Consider the following 26,078-nt stretch of genomic DNA (forward strand, 5'->3'; position numbering starts at 1 on the left):
AGTTTTATTATGTTGGCTTAAAACGAAAGAGTATTATGTTCAATCATCTGGTTTGGGTGGTAAACCTGTCATGAATTAATTCGGCTTTAAACTGAGCGCGAGGTGCAGCACAACCAGAACTCAAACAGAAACCAGAAATTAAAATGGTCAGAAACTCTAAACTGGGTGTGATTGCTGAATCATAGCCTATACAGTATAATCGCTGGCAGCGGGGAAAGACACTGGCAAATTAGTTTATTACTTTGACTTTTACAAAGTGGGGGTTTACAAAAGTCATCATCTGCAGAAAGTTTTTTTGGACGGTTTTAATTAAGCTTAGACCTGGGGGTCAGGAAGGGGTTTTAAGATTAATGTGAGGGGTCACAAGATGTAGAAAGAAAGAAAAATAGCCATTTCTGTTGCACAAAATGATCATTTTTTTCGGACTTTTCTCCAATTTTTGCGCTTTCCTGATCAAATACTGGATAATTTTAGGTCTTTAAACCTCTAAAAATCCTTCAAATGAAACAATCTGAGAAGCAAAAATCACTCTTTGGTCCACACCAAACTTGTAATAAGGGATCTCACAGTTAGACACTGTTTTAACGGGTCACAAGCCAGAAAGCTTTGGAACCACTGGCTTAGAGTAAAAAAAGGTTTTAATGCAAGAATTGTTGGATTGTTGAAAATATTAAGTAAAAACTGGCTGTTGTGTAATGGACAGGTAAGACAGGTGTACATTTTGACAGAATAAGGTCAAACTTGACTGATGCTCTCAGTCCTAATTTTTTCTCTGCTTTAATTCCACAGGTGATCCGTGAGTGACATCTTCTGTCGTCACCTAATTGAAATGGATTGATTATTCTATTAATGCTTTTAAGTTTTAACATTGACATTGCTTATATATTTACAAACAGTATATAACAGTCTATAAAAGTGGTTTAAACAGGGTTTTGATGGATTTTCATGTTCAGTTAATTCAGGGAGTGGATTTTCTTTCAGTAACTTGCATTTAAGGAACTAAATTTCTGTTCATATAAAATGTGTCATAGCCAGTGTGTGAAGACATTTTAAGAGGTTCCTTTATCTTAATACAAATTGCAGTTTGGATGTAAATAATGTCCTGTGTGTAAGTGATCTGACTTTAACCATGTTATGGAAGTTTAAGCTGACTGTGTATTTGTGAAAATAAATATCTGATCTGAATACTGTAAAGATCAAAGGACTTCACTAGTGGGAAGAACTACGGTTAGATTCGTGAAACAATAACGTCTGAGTTCAGAGTTTTACATACAGTAATTTGAATGCAATACAGCCACAATGCATGTAGAGAGACATTTGAATTAATAAGGCCATTTCTAAGGCTAAGACCTGATCGTGGTATTGTAAATCTTAAAAATTGGGCAAAAAACTAATTCAGATGGCTCCAGATGCCATCTTAGTCCTTCTGGAATTCTGTGTCTGTGTCTGATTACAGTTGGCTTCTTTTCGTTCAGCCTGAAAGTAATTGGCTGATGGTAATTTTGTCTATTCGGTGTAGTTTAAGAATGAATGAAAGCGGAGAACATACGTAAATCAGAACTGACAGACTACATGTGTAATTGTGCAGTTTTCTCTGCAGTATTAGATGATTTGCTCTCAGTGTAATTTCCCCGTAGAGCACAGCATGGTTTTGTGCGGCTGTTGTTGTGACAGTGAGCGTACTCAGACACCGGCAGAGATTACCACGTACAAAAGGTTACTTTCCAGTTGACAACGGCCATGTATCCAACCTCAAATTTACATTTTGCTTCAGGCTTAAGAGAGGATCATCTAAGCAACAGTTGTCTAATTCATTACATTTAACAATTCATATCTATTTTCATCATTTATCCATTGTATAGACATTTTTTTTTAATGATGAAACCTGAAGTTCAAGTTTGAATGAAGAGAGTTCTGTCTTGCAGCAAGGGGCTTGTAATGTAAATACATTGGGCCAAAAAGCAGGTAATTTAGGAAAGAAATAGGTTAAAAAATTACTTGATCACCTTGATTGATAATCAAGGCACGGTAGTGTTATTGTTGAGTGGGTATTATGTTTGAACTTAAAGGAGAATGATAGTTGTTTTCATATGAAATCTGTTCCATATTCCATTTTTCCATTTGACTTGTTTCCACCTCTGCCAAGTTGTGTTGAGCATTAGGTATGTGAAAAAAAGTACTGTAGTGAAATATGAGCTGTATCAATAAAACATGCTTTATTGATGCAAGGTAAAAATATCTCTAGTTGTTTTTTTTTTTTCAATCTTAACATTTGACAGCAGCAATTTTAAAAACTCACTTGTTTGAACCAGTTTCTTTACTTGAGTCACAACATTAATACTCTTGTTGCATACAGTAAAAAAAGTTAAATCATTATTTAAAAGTCAGGTTATATTTTTTCACGTATTGTCAAAGTATCTTTTTTAAAATCTTAAACCAATGTAAATACTCACACTGACGCAATCACACTGAAACCCACACACACATACAAATATACACACTCGCTCCAGACTGAGGCAAAGTCAATTAGGGCTCGAACATGTCTGGTACAAGTTTCCCCTGTGACACTGAATATACAGATCGATCAGGCAGTACACTTGACTCCATTAACGTCTTACACGAAAAAGCTCGGATTCAAGTTTACTGATAGGAGGCATCAAAGTGTGCTTTCAAATCAAACAAACTTATTTAAAGATTCAGTGTGTAACATTTAGCAGGAGCTATTGGCAGAAATGGAATATAATATTCCCAAGTATGTTTTCATTAGTGTACAATCACCTGAAAAAAAGAATCGTTGTGTTTTCATTACCTTAGGATAAGCCATTTCTATCTATAGAAGGAGCGGGTCCCCTTCCATGGAGGCCGCCATGTTGCTACAGTAGCCCAGAACGCACAAACAAACACTGGCTCTTGATAGGGCCGTTTGCGTTTTTCGTTAGTTTCGTGGCCACCGTAGTTTCTCCTACACGCTTGGAAGGGGAGGGTGAGGCGAGCGGGATTCAAATGATTGCAATCTGCAATTTCACCGCTAGATGCCGCTAAATCCTACATACTGGACCTTTAAGTCGCCATAGCAGGTTGCAGCCTCCTCTTGCACACATAAACAGTATTGCATTATTGATGGGCCACACACTGCACTGGTGGCCAAGTCAACTAAAAACTCAAAAAGATAAAATAACATTAGGTAGAATAACATTAAAACTAAATCAAACCGATTGCCTAAAATCCTGATATACTGTATGTACAAAAATAATCTCACCATTTCTGCAGTGGTAAATCTCTGAAAGGTCCTATAAGTGTGCAGTCAAGCTGTTGTCTTAATGCTAATCCAGAACTGTCCAAAAGATCCAGACTTTATATGTTTTATATATCTTATATTTAGCTTTTTCAAGATTTATTGCTATGCAAGTATGAGGTCAATTTGTGAATAACAAGATTACGGTGTTTTGTGACTGGACTGGGCATAAGACAACATATAAAAGGGTTATTACACATTAATAATTAGATTCCAGTAATATTAGAATTTAATGCTATCAAACATCATCAACCATCTGTAAAGTAGTGAATAAGGACTTTTAGTGACAATGGACTATTAGACTACTATGTTTCCCATGATTACTGTTTTGGTTTCTTTTCAATCTAAATGCAAAATCTGAAGTAAATGTTGTGTTTTTGGAGCCAAATTCCTACCACAAATGGTACTTGCTCAAAGCGTTCCGAAGACATACAGTAAGTGCACAGTATTCATTATCAAAAATGTGGTTTGTAGTGAAATGTGTCACAACATGCTAGAAATTAATAAACCAAAATTCACTAAAGTTAATGATTGTCTTTTACTGCATACACATTTGGCCATTTTAGGCACAAAAAAAAGTAAGTTAATGGGATTTAAGGGACAGTCGTCAATGACTTGTTATATTCTGTGTGAGAGCTTCGAATACTATTACAAAACGCTACATTGTACTGACAAAAATGATTGATGTGGTTCATTTGTAGAAGGCACCGAACAACTGTTGACACAATCTAGGTTTACAACACACTTACATACTCACTGCTGTCCCATAACGACAACAACAACACACTAGCTGCACTGCAAAAGATATCTACAGAAGTCACTGAATCTCATTCAGTTTTTATCTTGTATTACAAAAAAAAGAAAAAAGAAAAACAAAAACAAATCTGGCACTGGGATTGGATAACTGTCAGTGCTGAAGTACCAAACCCTACTGGAAGATTTCTTTCACTTTTTTATGCAATATATTATAAGAATATGAGATTAAATGATTCATGATACATTTTTTGCAGTGTGGTCCTTGTAGTTGGAAGCAGCGTGGAGCCTGTGGCCCACCAGCCTCCGTGGCCCCGTGATAACAGCTGCTGGTGATTATTTTCATCGTAGTATCCTGTCTGTTAACTTGAAGTCCTCTGCTGCTGGAGAAAATCATAGATGTCATCCACTTTGCTTAGTCTCTCAAAGAAGGGGATAAGATCGAGGAGCTCGGTGTCTGACATGTCGTCAAACCAGGACGCTACAGGAACCTGGAGGTTTGAAGAAGCAAGACATGGTGGAATTAGAAGACATTTTTAATATTCCATAGTGCTTAATATTATACAATTATTATATTGATATTATTTTAGATTTTGGTGAACAACAGACAACTATTAAGTGTTCTTTAATCACATGTATGTCAGTGTAATGCAGAGAAAGAAATATAAATGACATACTGCGTTGTCGGGATGGAAGATGTAGGAGGCTGGGGAGTTGTCAATGATGATGACCTTGTTGAGGTCTCTTCCTAAACGGCTCAGGTCTTTTACATAGTTCCCTTTGTGGAAGACACATGACTCCCGGAAGAGACGGCTCCGGAAGGCCCCCCATTTGTCCAACAGGTCCGACACAGGGTCTGCGTACTACAGTAGCATGAGAAAACCAGGGGCTAGCTTTAAACAGTGCTTAGCTCCGTTTGTATGTTATTCTATGGCTATACAGCAATTATGTATGGGTATGTTCATTTAAATAGTACTTTACATGACTTACGAGAATTGCTAAATAACTAAGATGACTAAAAAATGCAGACACTGCATGGGAGATAAGAACCACACACACACACATTTTCCACTCAAAAGCAATGAAGCAGACTATTGAACTAAATTGCAGAAACGAAGTGACAATGCATGCTGTAGTAAGTCCTCACGAGGCAAAACAAGTTGTAAACACACCATGACATATTATTACAAGTTACAAGTTGAAATGGAGAACTTGGAATGGATAACAACTGCCTGTTTACACCAGCAGACACACATCAACATTAGAATTCATTTAGAGACATGTTTCTGTCCACCTGATAAATGTAATTCCAGTATTCACTCTACTTTTAGCTCTGTTTTTGGTCTCCACCAACTCCTGTGGGAAACAGCTGGTTCTTTAGCTGCTACATCAGAATCAGAATCAGAATCAGAAATACTTTATTGATCCCCGTAGGGAAACTCTTTCTACGGCAACAGGCAGCACGCGGGCTGGCGCATGCGCACAGTACATGCTAACACTGCCTGTTATTATGTGTGGTGGTAATGTACAGTGGGTTTTTATAGTTGTTTCCCTAAAAACAGCTGACTGCTGCATCTGAAAACAACTTTGATGAGTGGTCATAGTGAACCAAATCTAGTTGTGGGAAGTAAAACCAAAATAATGCAGAAAGATGCAGAAATGCTCCGTAGACCTTGAGGGAGCTGTAGAGTCATATGATAATCCTCTGTTGTGTCGTCACGGCAATCAACCCATTTCACATACACAATCATTTGATCTGTTGTTCATATAAAAATATGGATTATAGCAGCTTTAAAACTAGAGTTGGGGGTTTGGCAGTGACAACCCAACACTGCATCTGTGTTAGGAATTTATTAATGTGACTGTTGTGCCTTGCCACTGTGTGTTGTTGAAGATGGAGCAGAGGGGTAAAGCTTCTCTATCATGAAACTATAACTTAGTTTTGCATGTTTTACATTAGTCTGTTAATGTTATGGTACTTTACTAGCTGTTATTAAGTGCATTATGTTTAATAGTAAGCCTTAAAACTTAAACTTAAACATTAAGGCCTACACAAACTGCAACCAACCTGCATCAAATTTCAATGCACAGTTTGGCATGAATATATGTGTCAGCCACAGAGAAGTGATATCTGCAACATTTAAGCTTGGACATTTTCATGAAAAGGCGGCAGATCAGCATTTGATTTCAGACGATGTACACAAAATATACCTTTGATACTGTCAAGTGCTGTAGACAAACATGCCGACTAAACATCTAATTAATCAAGTGTGAGTGAGTCACTGAGGTATAACAGACCACATGCTTCACAAAGTTAAGGCTAAGGTTAACACAGTTTGAAGTAAATGTTAGAGGTTAAAATGTCTGTGCAATCGCCTGACAGGTATCATAAATCTATCTTTATGAGTCAGGATGTATGTGGAAGGTCACTAATAAATCAGACACAAAAATGACACTGGGCTAATTCTAAGCATGTTTTGAAACAACAACAGGCGTCAATTTCTACATCAAGTCTGTTTGTGCCTGTCTGTAAAATGCCAGCCTGCCTGTTATGAGTCAAATTTTAACCATAAGTTTCACAGAATCAGAACAGCAGTCTGACCTTGGATAAGCTTGCGGTGAACAAAACACACTCAAACAATTCTCCCATCCTCTTGAGGAATTCGTCAACGTGGGGCCTCTTTAACACATACACCTGGGTGGAGACACAAAAGGCAGAGTATGAAATTAATTATTGTAACACATGGTTCAGTTATTAGGGATATGATCAGGAATACAAACTACTCTGGGAGAAATATATATAAATAAAGGACATGGTAATCCTACTTCTGATCTGTGTGTCCACAAAAATATATTGGCACATACTGTTCAGCAGAGAAGAATCAAACAGAAGAGCCGCACACTGCTGTGGTAGCTCCCATCACTGTTTATTGAGCAACGTTTCGATCTAACAGAGATCTTCGTCAGGCATTGTCAAATCACCATCACAAAGCAGAGCAGACAATATATAGGCACAAACATATTCATCAAACCAACCCGGAGTGTTACTCCATAGGAAAATACATAGAAGAAAGTGATATTGCTCACCCCAAAAATCAATATTATAGAAAAATGGAAGATTACTAGTCAATTTATTTTTCCTTTAGCAATACAGGCAAATTCAGCTTTGTAATCAGCCAGAACCTATGTTGGTACAAAAAGAAAAACAACAAACAAAATCATCAGCAGATATAAACTTTTGCAGAGGGAACTACCATTGTCTGTGTCAACCCTCTAGTTGAGACATTCACTTTGGCTAACATTCTTAAATCTCTCTGCAGCATTTTGGATCCAGCCTTCCACATACTGTCTATCCCTACATCTTTCCGCCATATCACTGCTATGTTTATTGTAAGACTCAAATGCAGGTGTATTCTATTAAACTGACTCATTGGAAGACATTTTTTAAAGAGAGGTGGGATGGAAACTATTGCCATGTAATACTGTATTCTTGTCTGTTGGTTTCCTATAGCGATCTGTTCTTGATGATCAGAATGTCGAGAAAGCTGAGTTGTGAATTTAAGATGATGACTACTTGCATTTAAAAAACGTGCAAAATCCAATAAATATTTTGTAGTACCTGACCAGAGGAGGAATGTCATCAATGTACCTTCGCCAAAGACCTATATAATGAAAAAAAGGATTGTGCGAGGAATTCAACACAGAGCCTTGTTCAACACACAAAGAAGCGTAGTTTGGGACCATGGTGCTGCTCATGGCTGTGCCTTTCAACTGCAAATAAAAAAGAATCTTTGTACATGAATAAGTTTTTTGTTAGAACCAATTTTGTTAGCTCTTTAATACAGGCAATCTTGGGATTCATATCTGAATTAGAGGAATGTAGATAGAAATCGACAGTTTCAATGCCTCCGTCATGTGGTATACTGGTATAAAGTGATTCCAAATCAGGCGTAACCAGTAACATATTATCAACAGGAAAGTCAATGGTTTTTAAGATGTTAATCATATCAGTGGTATCTTTTCAAACAAAGGCAAAGAAGTGACATGAAGTTTTAGAGAATAGTGAACAGATATTTTCTCTGTTAAAGAGCCAATACCAGCTATTAGGTATTATATTACTGGTCTACCTGGTGTTTTTTCTAAATCTTTGGCAATGTCTCCACTCTCAAAGTAATGGGATAAGGTGCTGTGAATAATCTTTTTAAATTATTCAGTTGGATCTGAGTCACACAATTCATCACTCCTTTAAACCACCCTTGTCAGCTGGCTTGACAACAACATTTTTATCTTTTGTAAGATCAACTCTCTTTGATCTAATGGTACAATTTTGTGAACTTTGTCTTTTTTTTGTTAAGACTTTGTAAAACATCTCTCTCTACTAGGCGACAGTAAGTGTCTAATGAGGCACTTCTGTTTTGGGGAGGGACAAAAGTGGATTTTCCTCTGAAGAATCTTTCAATGCCTACAAGGGGCTTGGACTGCAACTGTAAAGAAGACGACTGCATACGGTTACTAGCTGAGCCAGTAGGTGATTCCATATTAGGCCTTTTTTTTTCTTTTTTAATTCTTTAACGCGTAAGGACCTAAAGAATTTTTGAAAATCAACATAGACGTTGAAATCATACAGTAAGTTAAAGGTACGAAAGACAAACCTTTACTTAAAGCTTCTAGAAAGCTGGAAGATAGTTCTTTGCTGGGCAAGTTGACAACGTTCAAGATCTCTTGATTCTTGTTGGATATCGTCTCATGCCACTGGGGTCTCTTACGTTTTCCCCTCCTACATTTTTTCTTCTTCTTCTTTGGTTTATCATATATCCTCTCCATCCTCCAACTTGGATGGAGCCATCTTCTAAAAAAGAAGATGAAGCAGAAGAAGCTGTGCTGTTGTTGGTTTCTGAGTCAGTCTCCACGGATTACGGCACAGGTGCATGATGAAGGCTGGTGGGTTTATCCCAGCTAGTACGCTCTCTGTGGTGGGGTGGGTTTCTCCAGGAATATACCTGTTCGCTGTGATAGTCCTCTGCATCTCTCTCAGACTTTTTCTTTTTTATTGACTTTATCACAGATTAATTTTTTTCTTTAAACTGGTCACATTCTGTAAGTAGTTCTTTGAGTTTGTCTTTTTTCAAGAAGTCCTTATTGACCTTATATCGTGTCGCCTGTATCTGGTTACGTACCGTGTTAGTTGATCAGAGGGTTTTTGTATCACTAGAATAATAAGGTCAAAAGAGCACTTATTGGTGATTTCACAACACTTGTCACAGAATGTGGGATTGTTCAGGCCAACAATCAGGGACTTCTGAATCCGGAGAGCACCGGGGATCCTTTTTTGTCGTAAATAGTCACTTAGCGTAACCGCATGTAGGAAGAGTCTTGTTTCACGGTTGTAGAGGTTCTTTAAAGTCTTCTTTGCATCTTCTTGGTCCATGTCAGAGGATGTAGTTGTGTCCTCAAAAAGAGACTCTTTAAGGATAATTTTCTCATAGTCTTCTTTTCTAAATACTGTACAGCACCTGCACTTAGTAGTTTATTAAATCATAACAGAGAAACCTATCTACAAGTGCAAATGTAGGCTTTTTAATATTTTTTTTATATATATATATATATATATATATATATAAATATATAATATATAATGTCATATTGGAGGAAAAGGAATATATACATTGTATGGCGTTGCCCACTTTGAGCACAAATATTCTCTACCATTAACATTATTTTATATTGCTATAATGACATCAAATATTGCAAAAGAAAAGACAAAGCTGTAATATTTCATTCAAGAACAGTTCATGTAAACACCCCAACAGGACTTTATATCTACTTCCACTAAGATGCTGGTGGCCTTGTTTCTGAACCAAGTCATCCCGAATAGGCTTTCCCCACTTTAACAAGCCTATCCTGGATTACTTGAAACAGACCCAGACCCTTTAGACAACAAAGCTCCTGTCTTCTGGGAGGCCTAGCACAACAGACTGTAGTTACCATTTAATGTCTGCAGGGACTAGTCACTGCCATTCCCCAGCACCAATGAGCAGGGCATAATATGCGCCACAGAGTGAGATTGATGGCCAGTGACTTCTGAGAAGCCTGCCAGGGTTTCCTCATTTCGTCAGGCCATGGAAATAGCCACCTGCTGCTTGGAGCCATCAACAGAGTGGGCTACAGCACTGTCAGGGCACTAGCTGCTCCAGTTTGATGTTTTCACTGCAAACTGGAGTGGCCATGTAGGATTTTTATTTTTTTATTTTACTCCCGTACTTTTGTATTTGAGAGGTCATAAGAGTTCATAAACCATCCTACTGTTCAGGTCAGATGGTGTATATCATAGATTTTGGTTACTGGTGGGCTTTTAGCAGGAAGTCTAGTAAGCTTGTAGAAACCACCATGATGGCTGCTTTATGCTTTGACATTGTGGTGATGCGACTGAAGCAACACAAGAAGAAAGTGTAGCAAATGGTCACTTAAGCATACAGTATTAAGTGCCTACCTGGTGAACTGTTCCATCAATTTCCACTGGAATGATAAAATCAGCATTGTTCACTGGCTGTTGAAAACAAAAGAAGAAGTGTTAAACACACAAAAAGAATATTTTCCATTTCATCTCCAAAGAAATCTACACTTTCTCATAGAGATGAGAGTGACAGCAACAAATCTGAAGTGAAGATGTGTCAAATAGACATGAAGACGCCACCTTAGCGTCTTTTAAATAACACAACACTGTAAATAATATGGCTCTTGTCACTTCCATCATTGAAATACAGCCACTACAGAAAGTGACAAGGCTGATAAAAATACCTGATAAATTTAGGCAGACCTGAAATATGCGTCTCAAATGTTAGAGTTGCCCTAAATGTGTTCTATATAAGGCATTACACCATGGCCTAAACTGGTATACTATGGGGTAATGCAAGTTATTCCTCACGAGTTTAACATCATAAACAGAAAGTGTGAGCATGCATTTAGAATTAATGCAAAGTATTTTTCCAAATGTTGCATGCTGGTTTATGTTCAGTCCTGCACCCACTGGGTCAAGTGGTTTGCATTAAAATAAGAAATGAATGGGAATTAATGAATAATTTCTTTTGTCGTATTTTGTCAGACTCCAAGAACCTCAATGGGCAACAATGTGTGTGCAGCTGAACTCGAACTATAACACATATTTCAGTGCCATCAGTACAAATGCAAATCCAGGATTCATAGCCCTTTTAATTCTGGTTTGATCCGCAGACTCTTTGGGATCAGTTCTCCATCTCCATCCTTTCACAGTGAGCATGCAGTGTGTAGTGTCTATGTGAGCTTGTGGGCTGAGCAACCACCACAACACTGTCTTTCTTTTGCTGTTATAAAAATAATGCTTTAATGCATTCACCATTTTAAAAATCCTCTTTTCCTCCTTCAACTACTCTCATCCTACTTTACATGACATATCCGCTATCTTAACCTATATTTTTAAAAGCCACCACAAATACACTCCCAAAAATACTTCCAAGTATGTCAGGTATTTCAGTCAGTTCAATTAGTTTATCAACATTCTGCACATGTCCTATACTTGATTGATTTGTGTAATTAGTGTCTCTGTTGTCCTATGATATATTACCAAAGGTTTAAACATTCAATTAGTAAGATATTCCCCACTTTTAATCTATATGTAATGTGACCAGCTTGGTATGGCTTCTCGTAGAAATGGAGCATTTCTTTCCTGAAGCATTCAAAATGGGTCATTTTAAACTGTAAGAAGGCAACTGAGCCACCTTATAAAAATTGGTGGGCTTGTCTGACTAACCTGCTACAGAACCAGGCAGGGTTTGAATAAGTTGAGCTGACTTAAGGGTAACACTACTTGACTATTCACCAGTTGTACACATTCAAGCTCATTTTTATATAATTGCGTTTGTTTAATTTTATCCAGTTTTCCATTTCATATAAAATTAAATATTCTATATTCTAAAAGTTTAAAAAAATGAGTCACACAGCACACTGGCTTTCCTCTGCCTTTCACATACAACCAACTCCAAAACTGTGCTACCTAATGCTATTTTTAATATGTGTGTCAAAGTAATAATGCGTTTTATTATCCACCTTGTGTTAAACATGGAGTTCACAGAGTTTGACCCTGTTTACACATAGCTAGTGGCAATATCCAGTGACATCCTTTAGGACAGTCTGTGACCTGAGAAGGACTAAACACCACATGGCATTCGTTACATAATTTGTCATTGACTTTTGGCATTGATTACTTTGTTCACTGAATGCTACCTTAAAAGGCATCAAACTGATCAAAATCAGTATGCTATCTGAAATCTTTACTAACAGTATATTAATATTGATTGATTTTCACTGCTTTGCAAATTATGTTGCAGAGATTCTATTTAAAAAGGTGTGTAGGTGTTTTCTTTTCTTTTATGAAATTGCAGTGTTTATATATAAATGACTCAAGTTAGCATTGTATTTATAATTGTAATTTTGTGTCATATTTACTCAGACCTAATGGTAGGGCAGGGCATAACAGCTGACCATTTCCTTGTCTGTTGCAATTTACTTTTTATTCTTTAAAATCTGATTTGAATTACTTTTTTTAGACCTCACTTGGTTTTTAGGGTCCAGGTGAGTTCTGCATCATGAAACCAGAGCACCCATAAAATAAAATGGTTAACGTTTAGGTGGCACGTGAGCCCAGTCCTTTAAGATAAAAATAAGTAATGTGCCTCCTAAAAATATGCAGAATGATGTAGTACAAATCCTATTGCTATTTTTGCCTTAACTTGGCAAGTAGATTGTTTGCTTTGACAGTCAATATGGAAGCCTAACAGCAGATACTCAGTGAAAGTGCCCTAGCTATTTTTGAATACTTGAAAAGATGACCTTTAAAAAATTAAAGGCAAAGTAAGAGTAAGAGTAAGAGTATAAAAGTATTTTTAAAAAAGCTATAAAAGCCATTTAGTCAAGATGAAACAAGTGGAAAATAAACTCATTTGGATGGAAGTGGGTTATTTTTTAAAGATTTAAATATAAATGTATATATGATATAAAACATTTGCAGTCAAGATTTTAAAATTACTATAACGTCTCTAAAAAGGCAAAACAATCATAGTTACCCAGCATGCTATACTGTATATCCATTCATTTTCATATGATTCTTAATAGTCTTAATTTTTTTGCTGTTAAAGGGACAGTTCACCCCAAAATCAATCATAAACCAAATCTCATTGGGCTTCATTGTACTGCAGTGATTGCAGACATGTTTCTCTACAGTAAACATCTCAACACCTTGCTAAATCAAACTTAAAGGAATAGTTCAACATTTTGGGAAATACAGTTATTCTATTTCTTGATGAGAAGATCGATGCCATTCCCATTTCTCTATGGTAACTATGAAGCTACAGTCAGCAGCCAGTTAGTTTAACTTACCACACCACATAAACACTCTACACATAGTGGCTTTAAGGCAGGCCTATTCAATTGGCGGCCCACGGGCCACATCCGGCCCAGAAGCAACCTCCGAGTGACCCAGCATACAAAAATCTGATTAATGACAAAATACGTTAACTACATATATAGTGTATGGAAGTAGCTAGCGAGTGAGCCATCTCGCTTCCTTCTCATCTCTGTTGAGAGTTGCACATGCACAGTACCGATCAGGCAGGACATTCATTGCATTTGGTTAAAATTTGTCATTACTGAAAACAAAACAAAAAAAAGGTTTTAAATAGGCTGCTGAAAATGTCTGGCCCATCTACATTTCCTGGTTTTAAAATCCAGCCAAATTGAATTTGTAATTGAATAGCCCTGCTTTAAAAAGGTATCTGGATCAACATTACTCCCAGTGAGAGGAAAATTATTCATTTACTTTTATTTTGGATAAGCTGACACTTTAATTATCTCTTTTGAATACTGTTGATTAATCATATTAGTACACAGTATATAATGATGTCTGCTAGTGGTTAATAATCTGTCAATGATCCCAGCAAGGAATATAATATACGTACGCATGACTATGAGAAAGTAGGTCACACAGGCCAACTTACCTTAAATGAACTATGCACTAATGTTTCATCCAAATCAATGACCACACAGATCTTCCCTGCATCATTTGATTTAATCCGTGGGAGCAGCGGTTTGGCTGGAACCTGAGGACAAAAGGAGAGTTAAGACCTAAAGCTCATTTATTGCAATGGTTGCCCCTAATTATAAAGCTCTTTTAGCTTTAAAGTCCACAATATGAGCAGCAGCTACAATGTAAGCAAGTCATTACTTTTAATATAAGAAATTACCATCTTAATATGTCACGTAGGACTTACAGCTCATTGTGTGTGTGTGTTTCTTGTCACTTAAGAGACTGAATTGTGTTGTGGTGTTTCGGTGAGGGGTTACAGGAATCCTTGGACGCTACAGCTGCTGCCACGTTGATGGAGCATGTAAATATCACCATACTGTGTCTCGCCCTTCAACAAGTGGTCAGAGATCTGTGTTTGTTAATGTGATTCAGATGCTAAAAGCAAGCTGGCGTGACAAAAACAGGCTGCTTGTAACATTGGTGCATGTGTTTGTCCGTGTAGAGTGAACTGCCATGTGAGGATAATGGCAGAGCTGGAGTTTGACACAGATACCACACAATCTGCCAAGTTGAGATCTCCTGTAACTTATTCCCTGCCCCAGTTGGTGGTACAGTCTTAATGATGTAAAAATAGACCAACAGTATTGACGGCAGATTTGCCTTGATTCTGGGATAATTAAAATTTCTCAGACAGTTCTGACAACTCCAATACTTCTAACTATGGTGCAAAGACGAATTATACCTGCTCTATCGGTGGAATGCAGTACTCGCATTCACAAGGCTCAGAGGATTCATCGTCACTCTGCTCCTCTTCTGAATCTCTGCTTTGTTCGGAGGCCTCTGAGTTTTCCTCAGTCCTTCTGACCAGCGTGTGTGCATCCCTTTCCTCATTTTTTGAGACAACACTGTGAATAATATCTAAAGGAGGATTTATTTCTCTTGAAATTTCACTGAATCCATAGTCTTCGTCTGATTCTGGAGTTTGTTCGTTGGTTGTTTTTTCCTCAACAGAGCAGTTGGCTAAATTCTCACTCAGTTCGATAACATCAGTAATTCCAAATCTGACTTCTTTGCACTCTTCTGGGCAGATTCCATCTTCTCTTTCATTCCTACAAGCATCCTCATTAGCTTTTCCATGGATTATCTGATTGTATGATCTTCCTTCCATAATAAATCTATTCAGGGCTTGTTTAACAGATGACTGAATGCTTTTAATCTGATATGCATAGTATTCCTCAACACCTGGCTCACACATCTCTCCACTTTCCTCATGATCAACAAGTGACCAATATGGCTCCATTTCCGAACATGCAATAAATACTTTTTCTTCAGGCTCATCTTTGTCATCCTTTTTGTAATCAGTAACAGATCTCTGTAAACGACCAACGGTAGAGGTACTGTCATCAAGAGATTCATAATTCTGAGCAACAGAGACTTCATCTTCATAAGCATCACCTTCAACAGAGATGTCCTCTGCACATGGCGCACACATGCTCTCCCCATTACCAGAGGACAGGCAAACCTCAGCTTCTTCTTCGTTACAGATTTCAGAAACATGGCCGTCAAACGCACAAGCTTCTCCATCAGAAGTGTCTTCATCTTCCTCGGTTTCCTCACAATTCTCTGCATAAAGGGCGTGGGCTTCTGATTCACTTTCTTCAACTACATCCTCTGCTAAACTAGATTCTGATTGTACAATCCATTCTTCAGCTTGTTTCTCTGACTCACAAGACCCAGAAGAGGTGTCATCTCTCTGATCTGCATCTTCCTCATAAGTATCTTCACATGCTTCTTCAGGGGAATCAAAACATGTATCAGTTTCCTGTACATGAATTTGCTCATTGATTTTTTTACATTTGCATGCATTTTTGGCAGATTGAACTTCTTCAAGATACAGGCGGTCATGGATATCTCCCCCTTCAAAGCAGGAGATGTAATGCCGCTTTTGTGCGAACGCGTGTCCGTAATAGTCAGCTCTGTCAAATAGATCAAAGTAATCTTCAATAACACTATCAACAGTGGGTTTTTTAATATTGCTTTGCTCTATTTCTTCATCATCTTCAAAAGATTCCCACTGTGTCTGCTCATCACTTGAATCTTCCTGAGCTCCCTTTTCTGATTCCCCAGATGAATCAGAGCAGGGATCTGAAGGAATACTGCCATCGGCACAAGTCTTAAAGGATTTGGTTTCAATAGAAGAGCAATCTGAGGAACCATCTTCTTCACTGCAAAACTCTGAGGTCTTGTCAGAGTTGCACTGCTCTGAAGTAGCACATTGTTGAGTTGGCTCATACTCTTGGCTTGTTTCAAAGCAATCAGTTTCACACATTTCACAGCGATCTGTGGTCTTGTCTAATGTTGTAGCTTGCGGAGAGTTTTCTTCATTGAACTGGTGTGTCTCACAGCATTCACTCGCAAAGGGAACATCTTCACTGTCCTCAAAATAAACATGAACAGGTGTGTCGAAATGTGAGGAATTTACATCATCTGATAATCTGCAGGACTCTTCATCAATAGGCTCTGTTTCATTTTGCTCGTCCTCTTCTTCAAGTGGATAGCTCTCGTCATCATCATCATCATCATCATCATCAGTGTATTCCGTTTGATTCTGAATTTCGTCATACTCACAAAGTTCAGCGCCACAGTCCAATAAGTCCACTGAATCAGAGATGTTAGGTGTGAAACCAGTCATGTCACATTGCTCAGAGTCCTCTGTTGATGTTTCTGGCTCAGAGTCAAAGCAGTCACACTGCTGATCAGAAGGCTCGTATTGTTGCAGTAACTCCAGGTGGTCTGTGCATTCAGGTATGAAATCAGACATTTCACACTGCCCCAAACTGTCACAGTTCACTGGTAATTTATCTGGCTCAAAGTCAAAAGACTCAAACTGCTGATCAGAGGGCTTGCATTGCTGAAATAATTGGAGGTGTTTTGCACAATGTTCACAGCAAGAACTACATGTGGAAGCTAAACTATGATTAGCACAGTGCTCAGAGGACTTGCAAGGTTTAAAACACTCACGGTGCTGAGCACATTCGTCAGATGGTTGGCTTAACCCCAAAGTCTCACACTTATCAAGGATCTGGTCGGATTGAAAAAATTCATCGCTTGCTGAGTATTGCTCAAAGCTTTCAGAGTGTCCATTGCAATATGTGCAGGATTCAGTCTCATCTCTATTCATGTTGCAGTGTTCCACACAAAGGATAGAAGGGTCCATTTCTCTGCTGACAACAGTCTGCTCACTATATTCCACAAGGACCTTTATGCCAAGTTCAGCACTTCCCTTTGAAGGGCTGGTTAAATCTGCAGCTTCTGTTAATTTGGGAACCTGGCATTGTTCAGCAAGCATGACTTCAGTAGACTGCTCCCTTTCTCCAGAGACTTTGCTTTGCTCAGAGTTTTCCAAATACATTAGGAAATTATTTCTCAGTCTGCACTGTTTGTTCAAAGTTTTTAGTCCATGCACTGGTTCCAGATCCTGCAGAATCCAAGTCCAAATGACTGGCAGGTAACTGTTGGGTCCATTCAGAGCGGCTATTCACAAAGCTGGCGGGGGGAGTCACTGAGACCGCAGCCCGCCTGAGAGAGTAACAGCAACAGGAGCAGCATGCACGTTGACATGACAGGTTGTCACAACCAAAACGGAGCGTAGCACTTGACTCAACCCCCCCTTTCCCAGAGACCAAGAAATTTATTTTGGGGGCTTGGCTAGACGTGACAAATAACTTCTGGAATATCAAATCTCTATAAAAGGCTGAACTAAGGCATTAATCTGAAACTGACACCTGAGAACGCCTTCACCACCTGATCTTCAGACCATAACTGCCAAAAGTCATGTTGTTTTCCAAGAATATACTCAGTTTAACCTTAGGCAGTATTGTCAATTGTCCAAAAATGTAATGTAAAGGAATAGCTTCACACAGAAATGTTTTAATTAATACCTTATTTAATAATCAAATAAAACCCTTATGAATCCAAGAAAGGTTTAAAGACGACATGCTCTTAATTACTCCTCATACCTGCATTGTATTATAGTTTATAGTTTTAAGGGCCTCTCCCTCCTACCAACTAGTGTAATGTGCCTTATCCATGGCACATCTACAGTAACTGTTCTTGGATTTTTGCAATGCAATCTTCCAGTCAGACATCCACCTCTGTAACATTTACACCATTTCGACCCTTATTGTGACACCCAATCATCTTGATTGATGTCTGGACATAGTGCCGTACATTACTTCCTAGCCCAGGACAGATGCTCTTGTATACATTAAAAGCTTTGAGCCAAGAAAACATGCGTTTCACGAATCACCCGGCTGTCAATCATGCTGACCACATGCCGCTCAAAGATGATAAAGAGGAAGGGTGAGAGAAAGTTGATATCACAAGAAAGAGTGAGAGAGGGATCTTGAGTGATTGACTTACTTTTGACAGGGTCCCATTTTCTTCTACCAAGAGGGGGGCATTGTTTTTTACTGCAGGTGGCTCTGATTCTTTGTGACATAGACAGCAGAAGAGACTGTGGAGAAGGCCTCTGCTGCGAGGCTTCTTTGAGGGGGAAACTTCGTTGGCACCTGGAACAGAGAGAAGAAACATCCGGCATGATGCTCATACTGTACCAACATGACAGAACATGCAAAGATCCCACTTATTGTTTCCTGATGCTGATTTCAGTACTTCAACTGTGGGAAGTGGGCTGATATAAACCTAAAGTATATGTCAGTTTGATATATTTTCATTGATGATGGCCAAGAAGTTTTGAAACAGGGATAAATCTTTATTTTATCTTCTTAATGAATGTGGTTTGAACCCTCCTCTACTTGCGTGTAGAGGAGCAGTAAGAACAGAAATAAATGTGAAATTCAAAAATATAGGCCTAAATAATAAAAAACATAAATACATATGACACTTTGCTATCCCTCGATACATGTGACAATGTCTTATGACTGCATTTGCATTTAATCTTACATTTTTTCTACCACTAGCCCATGTAACAACAGCTATTGGCACACACAAGCGGTAGAAAACATCCCATCAACTGGAGTCAGAGTGATGAGTGATTTCAAAGAAAGAAAAAACTGACAAATTAGCTGAGCCTTGATGACCAGTCAGAGCTGTCAGCTAAGGCATTAGCATGCTGCTCAGACAAGACTAAATCTGTTGGCTCAGTACGGGGCGTATCATGGACCTGACAACCTGCTTTGGGTGTAAATGTGTAATGATTGCCAATGTAGCACAGAGGGGCAATGGTTACCTTGTTGTTACACACCCAGAAATATATTAAAATAAAAACCCATGAAATATGGACAAAATTACTCAAAAGTCATAATTCAGTTATCAAATTCCATTATATATTAATCAATGACTATCTCAACACAGCACACAAAAGAAAATGGCACATCTAATTTAAAAAAAAACAAAAAAAACCCAGCCTTTATAAGAACCATTATTAACCTTTCTATTCAGCCCAGTTTCAGCTTCATCCCTGAACAATTCTGACCTACTTATACAGTGTTATTTGCTTTGGCTTTGGCCTGTTGACTACTTCATTCAACTGGGGCTGAAAGTGGACGAAGCCACTGGAGAGCGGTCATTATGGCCTGGGCATGCTTGTTGGGACATACCTCTCTTGGTCCCAAGATGAAATGTTTGTGTGCAATCATGTGTGAAGGAACTGGGCAGGTGAAGCTTGAAGTGTTTAAAAACATCATGCTGTTCAGTGCATTACCTCTTACACATCAGTGCTTAAAATAGCCTGCCAGAGCAGCTGCTGACAGCGGTTAATGATGAGATTCTATGTATATTTATATAGTGCTGCATACTCCCACCAGGCCATAAACAGTCACAAACAAAACCTTGTTGTGTCACTTACAACCTACAGTAGGAAATGGCTAAGCCGTGTGTTTACACTGCACAGAAATGCTTCAGTACATGCAGAAAAAAGAACCAAATGAAACTACTGACCCAATATACTCTGCAACATCATGTCATTCCCAAAGCTTCTGAACGACCATGTCTACATTGCAAATGTTAACATAAATGGAATCCCAGGCTGCACAGACGGCACTGGCTCCTGATAGAATGAGGTAAGGTCAAAGGTCAAGTATAAACCAAAAGCCATTTGAACTGGTTTCATTTAGGTTTTCCTTTGGTCTCTAGTATGTTATTGCAGACAAATAATGCTCTGACATTTCTATTTAACCATTTGATATCCAGACACGTCATTTGCTCGAGAACCATGCAAGAGATGGCAAATCAAAAATACATATTTTTCCTCTTACCTGTAGTGCTATTTATGCATCTAGATTTTTTTTGTGCGAGTTGCCGAGTTTTGGAGATATCGGCCGTAGAGACGTTTTTTTGTAGAATTTTTTTGTGATTTACACACACTAATTATCTTGAAATGTAAGCTATCCTCTGTTATGGGCCTGCAGTTGCAGGAGAATGACTGGCAGTTAGAAATGGCTTGTGAAGAATTTTATTTTAAAACACAAAAGAGATTTGTCTTAACTAGTATCATGGTATGATTCCAAAGTAATTTCAAAAGTTGATAATCTGATTGAATTCTCATGTAAAATTGCAAAATTAGTTCAGAAAGGCTGTCCTTATCATTATGCCCATTATGGGATAGGTTAACCTTTTCTTTACTGCAGGGGTAAGAATCCCAGGAATGATAAAGGCTATAGCATAGTATAAAACAGGTGGAGCAGGTGATAAAGAATGGATACATGGTTCCCATTCATGAGTGGAGGTACAGTATGAGTTTGGAGATTCAGAAAGTTTATCCTATTTGCAATTGCAATTATAAAACTAAATTTCTCTACTGGCATAGGTATAGCAAACAAGATAGAGCTTGTAGAAAAACTGAGGGAGGCGGCTGTTAGTACAGACACTGTCTCAGTGTTGTACAGGTGGGAATGTCATTAGTTTTTTAGACATTTGGTCAGAAATCAAAGTATTGGAAAAATAATGTATTTTTGTCCTGATGATAATGCTAGAAGAAGAGTTAAGGGATCACCAAAGTTGTTACAATTCCTCATGAGGGGGGCATGAATGAGTGCACCAGATTTCATGGCAATCCATCAAAACAGTTGTTGAGATATTTCAGTCTGGACCACTAGCGTGTAACCATTTCCTCAATACGATGGGATGCATCAAGTTAAAACACTAAAAAGCTATGAAATTGTGTTAGATATAAAGTATTACAAATAAAGATTATACACATGGCTTTACATGACACTGTGCATTGAAGACAATTGACTGTACAGTACCAAACTTATGTTGGGACTGTTCTGATGTGGAGGGTTCACTGATACACTTGTTGTGATATTGTCCACTGGAAAAGAGATTTTAGGCTCATGTATTTAAAAATCTGTAGTCTGTATCTGTATATATTCAGCCCATGTCACATGTGCGGGTTTGATCCTGATCTGCAGGTGGGTCACCACATGGCATGCTGGACCCGGGACAAACTTTTAACACTGACACTCGACTGGTATTTAAGGGCTACACACTGATCAGTCGTCTGCAGCCAGATTTTAAAGAGCACTGGGGAGATTACAAATACGTCCAGATACTTTAGCCAAGTTGAACAGAAACAACCATAGCCAACTGAGTTCCAGCAAGTAAGCTTATTCACACCACAGCTGATTTTAAGCAGAGTATTTGGTTTTATTTAGCTATGATTAATCACACTCAATTAAATTTTATTTATATAGCGCCAATTCATAAGTTATCTCATTGCACTTTTCCTACAGAGCAGGTCTAGACCGTACTCTTTAACACTGAACACTAATGTGATTGTAACTAGATTCATTAGTTGTACCTTATCTGCTCTTCAGCTCCTTGTTTAATCAGGTCCTGTGTGTATAATTAGGTAGCAGAAATGGGTAAGAAGCAAACTGTGCTGCAACATTCTTCACACCTCACTGTCCAACAGGCTCAGACACTGATAATGAGGTTACAGCATTTCCAAGAGGCAGCAACAACCTTGCGCTACATCAGCATGTTTTAGCCTACTTAGCTGAAAGCAGGCTTATCTGGGACCCTTTCGGGCTAGGCATGCCTCTTGGCTGACTCTATTCCTATCCAGACGCAGAAAGAACGAGGCCTCCCACAGCCCACTTTCCGCCACTTTGACACCTGATATTCTGTTACAATCTGACAACTTGCTTCACACTCCTCCAGAGCAAATGGTATGGCAGGTTCAGGGTGGCCAAGCTAGACTTAGGTCAGATCAGTTCAAGGTTTAAACATTAATCCATCTGAAAATATTCACCTTACAGTCTGTCTAATTTCCAATGACAAAAAAAAAAAAAACGACTAGTTATTACAGCTTAAGCTGTTGTGCTGACTTCTGTGAACAGGAAATGAGGCTTGGTGCAGAAAAGGATCGCTGAATAGAATATAAATATAGATTAGCAGTGATCATGGCCATAAAACTGCATATTACATAGTATTGCAGAAGTGAGATAAATATGCCACCAAACAGAATGAAACTTCAAGGAACAGTGATGCATAGCAGGTTGGAAATTTGCAAGACATTTTGAGTGTATTGAAGCTATAATGCCCCCATTTGGCTGCAACAACTCGCAAAACTAAAGAAAGTCTGAAGGCTGCTCCCCCTTTCCTTTCTTTCTGGCCCCTCTCTTCTGGATAGCAGCCCTGTTTTGGACTCATGACCTCTTAGCCATGAGGAAGTAATCTGAGAGCAGGCTGGAGTTGTCTTGTACTAGTACACTGGACAGTACTGCCACCTTCTGGCTCGACTGGCTATGCAAAAGGTAACATCAGAAACATTGCACTGTGATGCACAGTTAAGCACTGGCTGGATTTCTTTCTTCATCCTGCTTCTCCACATGCTACAGCCCATCATATTACTGTTTGGTTGTGGATAAGTGATTTAATGAATTCATTTAGATGCTATTGATAAGGGGAATGCCACAGCACACAGACTGTACCAAATCACATCACTGGGGGGTATGATAAAACATTTCATTACAAATTCAGTACCTCAACTATCAGTCTTATCTTACATGGTCTTCTTTCATTCAATCACCATACTCATCTAAATCCAAAAGGGACTACTGATTTCCACAACAAAGAAAAACTAACTTCACTATCTTCATCTCTCTGGTCAAAGGACAGTAAGTGCATGACTGGAGTCACAGCAATGGTTAGACATCTAGCCACAATTTAATAAAACTGACACAGTATCTGTTTAATGAAAAGATGTGGCTGGCAACACATCAAGCCTAATACAACAAGCTATCCTCAAGCTATGTTTAATACTGTAAAGATGCACATTATTGATCCCTGTTAAACCAGGGCAACCAGCAGCCAACTGTCATTCTGATGCCAGGGCCTTGGTCAAGTGAAGTAGTAGGAATATTCTTAATGTTTAAACTTTATGTATTTTAGTGTGGGAGGAAGTCAAAGCACACAAATAAAACCCAGGTAAACACAGGCTGATGTGTAAGGAGGCAGTGCTAACCACAGAGCCACCGTGCCAGCCTTCAGGCCTTCTTCCTGATGACAAATGAAGATCTTACAAGGCAGTACTCCAGTGTATAAATGTATAGTTGGATATTTTTGATTAGCAATATTTAATCCAAAGAATGGGATGGAGATAACATCCTGCAGTTATATTGTTTTTATTATTTTATTATCCCAGATGAGGGATCTCACCTCATGAAGCCAACTACTGGTCACTTCTCTCATTTGTTGCCTGGCAACAGGCATTTGCTTGGGTTAGAGGTGTCATCACTGAGAGCAGACCAGCCTTATTTTGCAGGTGAATGATGTCAACATCATCATCATCTAAACCATTGCCGCAAATATCTTGTTCTGAAAACTGAGCTTGTACAATTTAGGCTGGCTCATGTGAGGCTAAAAGGTTCCGGCCACAAATTCATGATGCTTTTCTTTTATGCAAACCCATGAGTCTAAGTAAAAAGAAACATACATGTGAGGTGGTGCTGCTTTCAATAACCTTAGTTTAGTGAGCTGTTGACTGACTGGTAACTTCTATTAAACATCTGGCATGACTAATATAATATTAATTAAACTCTGCATTCTCTCTGTTTGGTGAAAACTGAATCCAAATCATTGAACAAGACTTAGTGGAACTCCTTCAGTGGGAATAACATACTTTGTATATTTGTGAGCTCTTAAATATGCCATACATTCAGGAAGCACCTTTAAGCCCAGAACTAATGATACTAATATAAAAGGGACACCTGTATTGCACCTGAGATGTTAACAATCGGAAGATAGCCATGGCCATGCTTTTCGGTCCCCACAGTGATAACATACGTGGTTGAGGCTAGCCCTTAAAATGTCCATTTGTGTATCACTATGTGTTCATTGCTAAAAATACCTTCTTGGGACAACTTGAGGAGATAAAATGAAGCAGCTCAACATGAAAGTCCAAAACAATAACAGTGAACTGTCAAAGTGACCCCGCCCCCTTTGAACGGACACATTATTTCTGCTGTTTTACTCACTCTGAGCAAAAACTCCGCCGAACACAAGCAGCGTGTTAAGTTAGCGACTTTGTCGCTTCACATAGTCGTTTAAATCCAAAGTCCTGTCATTTGTGTACTTATAAAACTCTGAAGCGGCGGCCCATGGCTATGGCCTACCCAGAAGGCAACCGGCTTCAAACTCACTCAAATCTAGCAAAACTGTTTAAAACAATGACATTCAAGGGCATGAGTCTCTCAGAGAGACAGACGGGCCTATCTGAGCTCGTTCACGGAGCTACACTCGACATTTGTGACACCGTGGCGCCCTAACAACACCGCTGTCTTGTGCCTCGCTGACATTGTCATGCGCAGCTGAAAAGTTGAGAAAACTTTTCCCAAACTCACCTTCCTCACGACAAGTCGCATTTTCCTCCTCGTCTCTGGTTACTTGCGTGATTATCGACGGCGAATGGTCCATTAGATCCGTCACTCAAAGACACGGACGTTATTGCTGTATAAAATGATTTCGAGGAGTTATGGCAAAAAAAAATATTTATATTTTGCCACTCCCTGTTTGCAAACGCGCATACTGAGTGTAACAATAAAGAAACTCTGAACAGCAGAAAAGCGTACAAAACAATATATCATATCGGACCAAACTATTCTAAAATGCAAAGGTTAAAAGTATCTAAAAAAGTTTTTTCTAAAAGTTGTTACGTTGAAGTTCATCAATTTGACCATGCTAACATGGAACTTGACGGTTTCAAGGAAACCCCATTCTTAAAGCCACAATGCAGAATGTGAAGCGCTAAACAAGATATCGCTGGACGTGTAGCGGTTTACTCGTTGAGTTATTTTGTTGTTGGGGAAATGTTGTGGGGACATTCCAATAAGTTTCTGATGTTTTATTTTATACTTTTATTTTCAGTGTAACTTCGCCGAATATAAGTGCTAATACATAAAAATGCCATTTCTCATACTTTTCGTGTTGATAACACATTTCAGTTTTCTGGCGTCTGAGCGAGACGTTTCTTGTAGGCTGCGTGACGTGTTTTTAAAATGTGTTCGTTTAACTTTTGACGGGGGCCGCCTTGAAACCGACCGAGAGAAAGCGGAAGATAGGGGCAGTCTTTAAAGTGCCCACACCTAACATCAAAGTAACAACCCACATATAAATAAGGATGCTTTTTAAATTGTAAATTGTTATGGCTGTAATTGTTCTGACCTGACCTTGTTTTCAGTAACGACTATCATGAAAATCGTTTGATGGAGATGGAGACAGAGAGGACAGCGATATAGATAATCTTATACTTATTACTTGTAGAGGACTAGGTCCGTATTTGACATTTTATTTAACTAGAAAAAAAAATGCATGTCCCAATGTCCCATTAACAAAAGGCATTTTGATAGGGGGAAAGTGGACTAATAAAAATCGTTAAATAGTTTTAAAAAAAAGTTAAATCTGAGGAGTCACAAGATGATGAAACAAATAGGAAGTAAAGACAAAAAA

The 26,078-nt window shown here is 38.5% G+C and overlaps 2 protein-coding genes across 12 annotated transcripts in view; one reads left to right on the plus strand and one right to left on the minus strand.

Annotated features, from left to right (window-relative positions):
* obsl1b (obscurin like cytoskeletal adaptor 1b) overlaps nucleotides 1–2,612 on the plus strand; it is a 36,167-nt gene extending 33,555 nt beyond the window's left edge. For all 10 annotated transcript variants that reach the window (XM_044216955.1, XM_044216958.1, XM_044216963.1 and 7 more), the window contains one exon: nucleotides 790–2,612. In XM_044216955.1, coding sequence (XP_044072890.1) covers nucleotides 790–800 — 11 coding nt within the window. In that variant the 3' untranslated portion in view covers nucleotides 801–2,612. The remainder of the gene's footprint in view (nucleotides 1–789) is intronic.
* Nucleotides 2,193–25,358, minus strand: LOC122885620 (carboxy-terminal domain RNA polymerase II polypeptide A small phosphatase 1-like). 2 transcript variants are annotated; one of them, XM_044216968.1, is made up of 7 exons: nucleotides 24,974–25,358; nucleotides 18,528–18,676; nucleotides 14,077–14,178; nucleotides 10,539–10,595; nucleotides 6,651–6,743; nucleotides 4,726–4,911; nucleotides 2,193–4,539 (listed from the first exon to the last, which is right to left on the minus strand). In XM_044216968.1, exons 1-7 carry the CDS (start codon nucleotides 25,044–25,046, stop codon nucleotides 4,411–4,413), a joined length of 789 nt encoding a protein of 262 aa, XP_044072903.1. In that variant the 5' UTR covers nucleotides 25,047–25,358; the 3' UTR covers nucleotides 2,193–4,410. The 2 variants fall into 2 exon arrangements, with proteins under 2 accessions (XP_044072903.1, XP_044072902.1); XM_044216967.1 differs by lacking the exons at nucleotides 18,528–18,676; nucleotides 24,974–25,358 and adding an exon at nucleotides 14,848–17,754.
* Nucleotides 25,359–26,078: the final 720 nt, after the last annotated feature.

This window comes from Siniperca chuatsi, linkage group LG12, assembly GCF_020085105.1.
Source record: "Siniperca chuatsi isolate FFG_IHB_CAS linkage group LG12, ASM2008510v1, whole genome shotgun sequence".
Classification (NCBI taxonomy): domain Eukaryota; kingdom Metazoa; phylum Chordata; class Actinopteri; order Centrarchiformes; family Sinipercidae; genus Siniperca; species Siniperca chuatsi.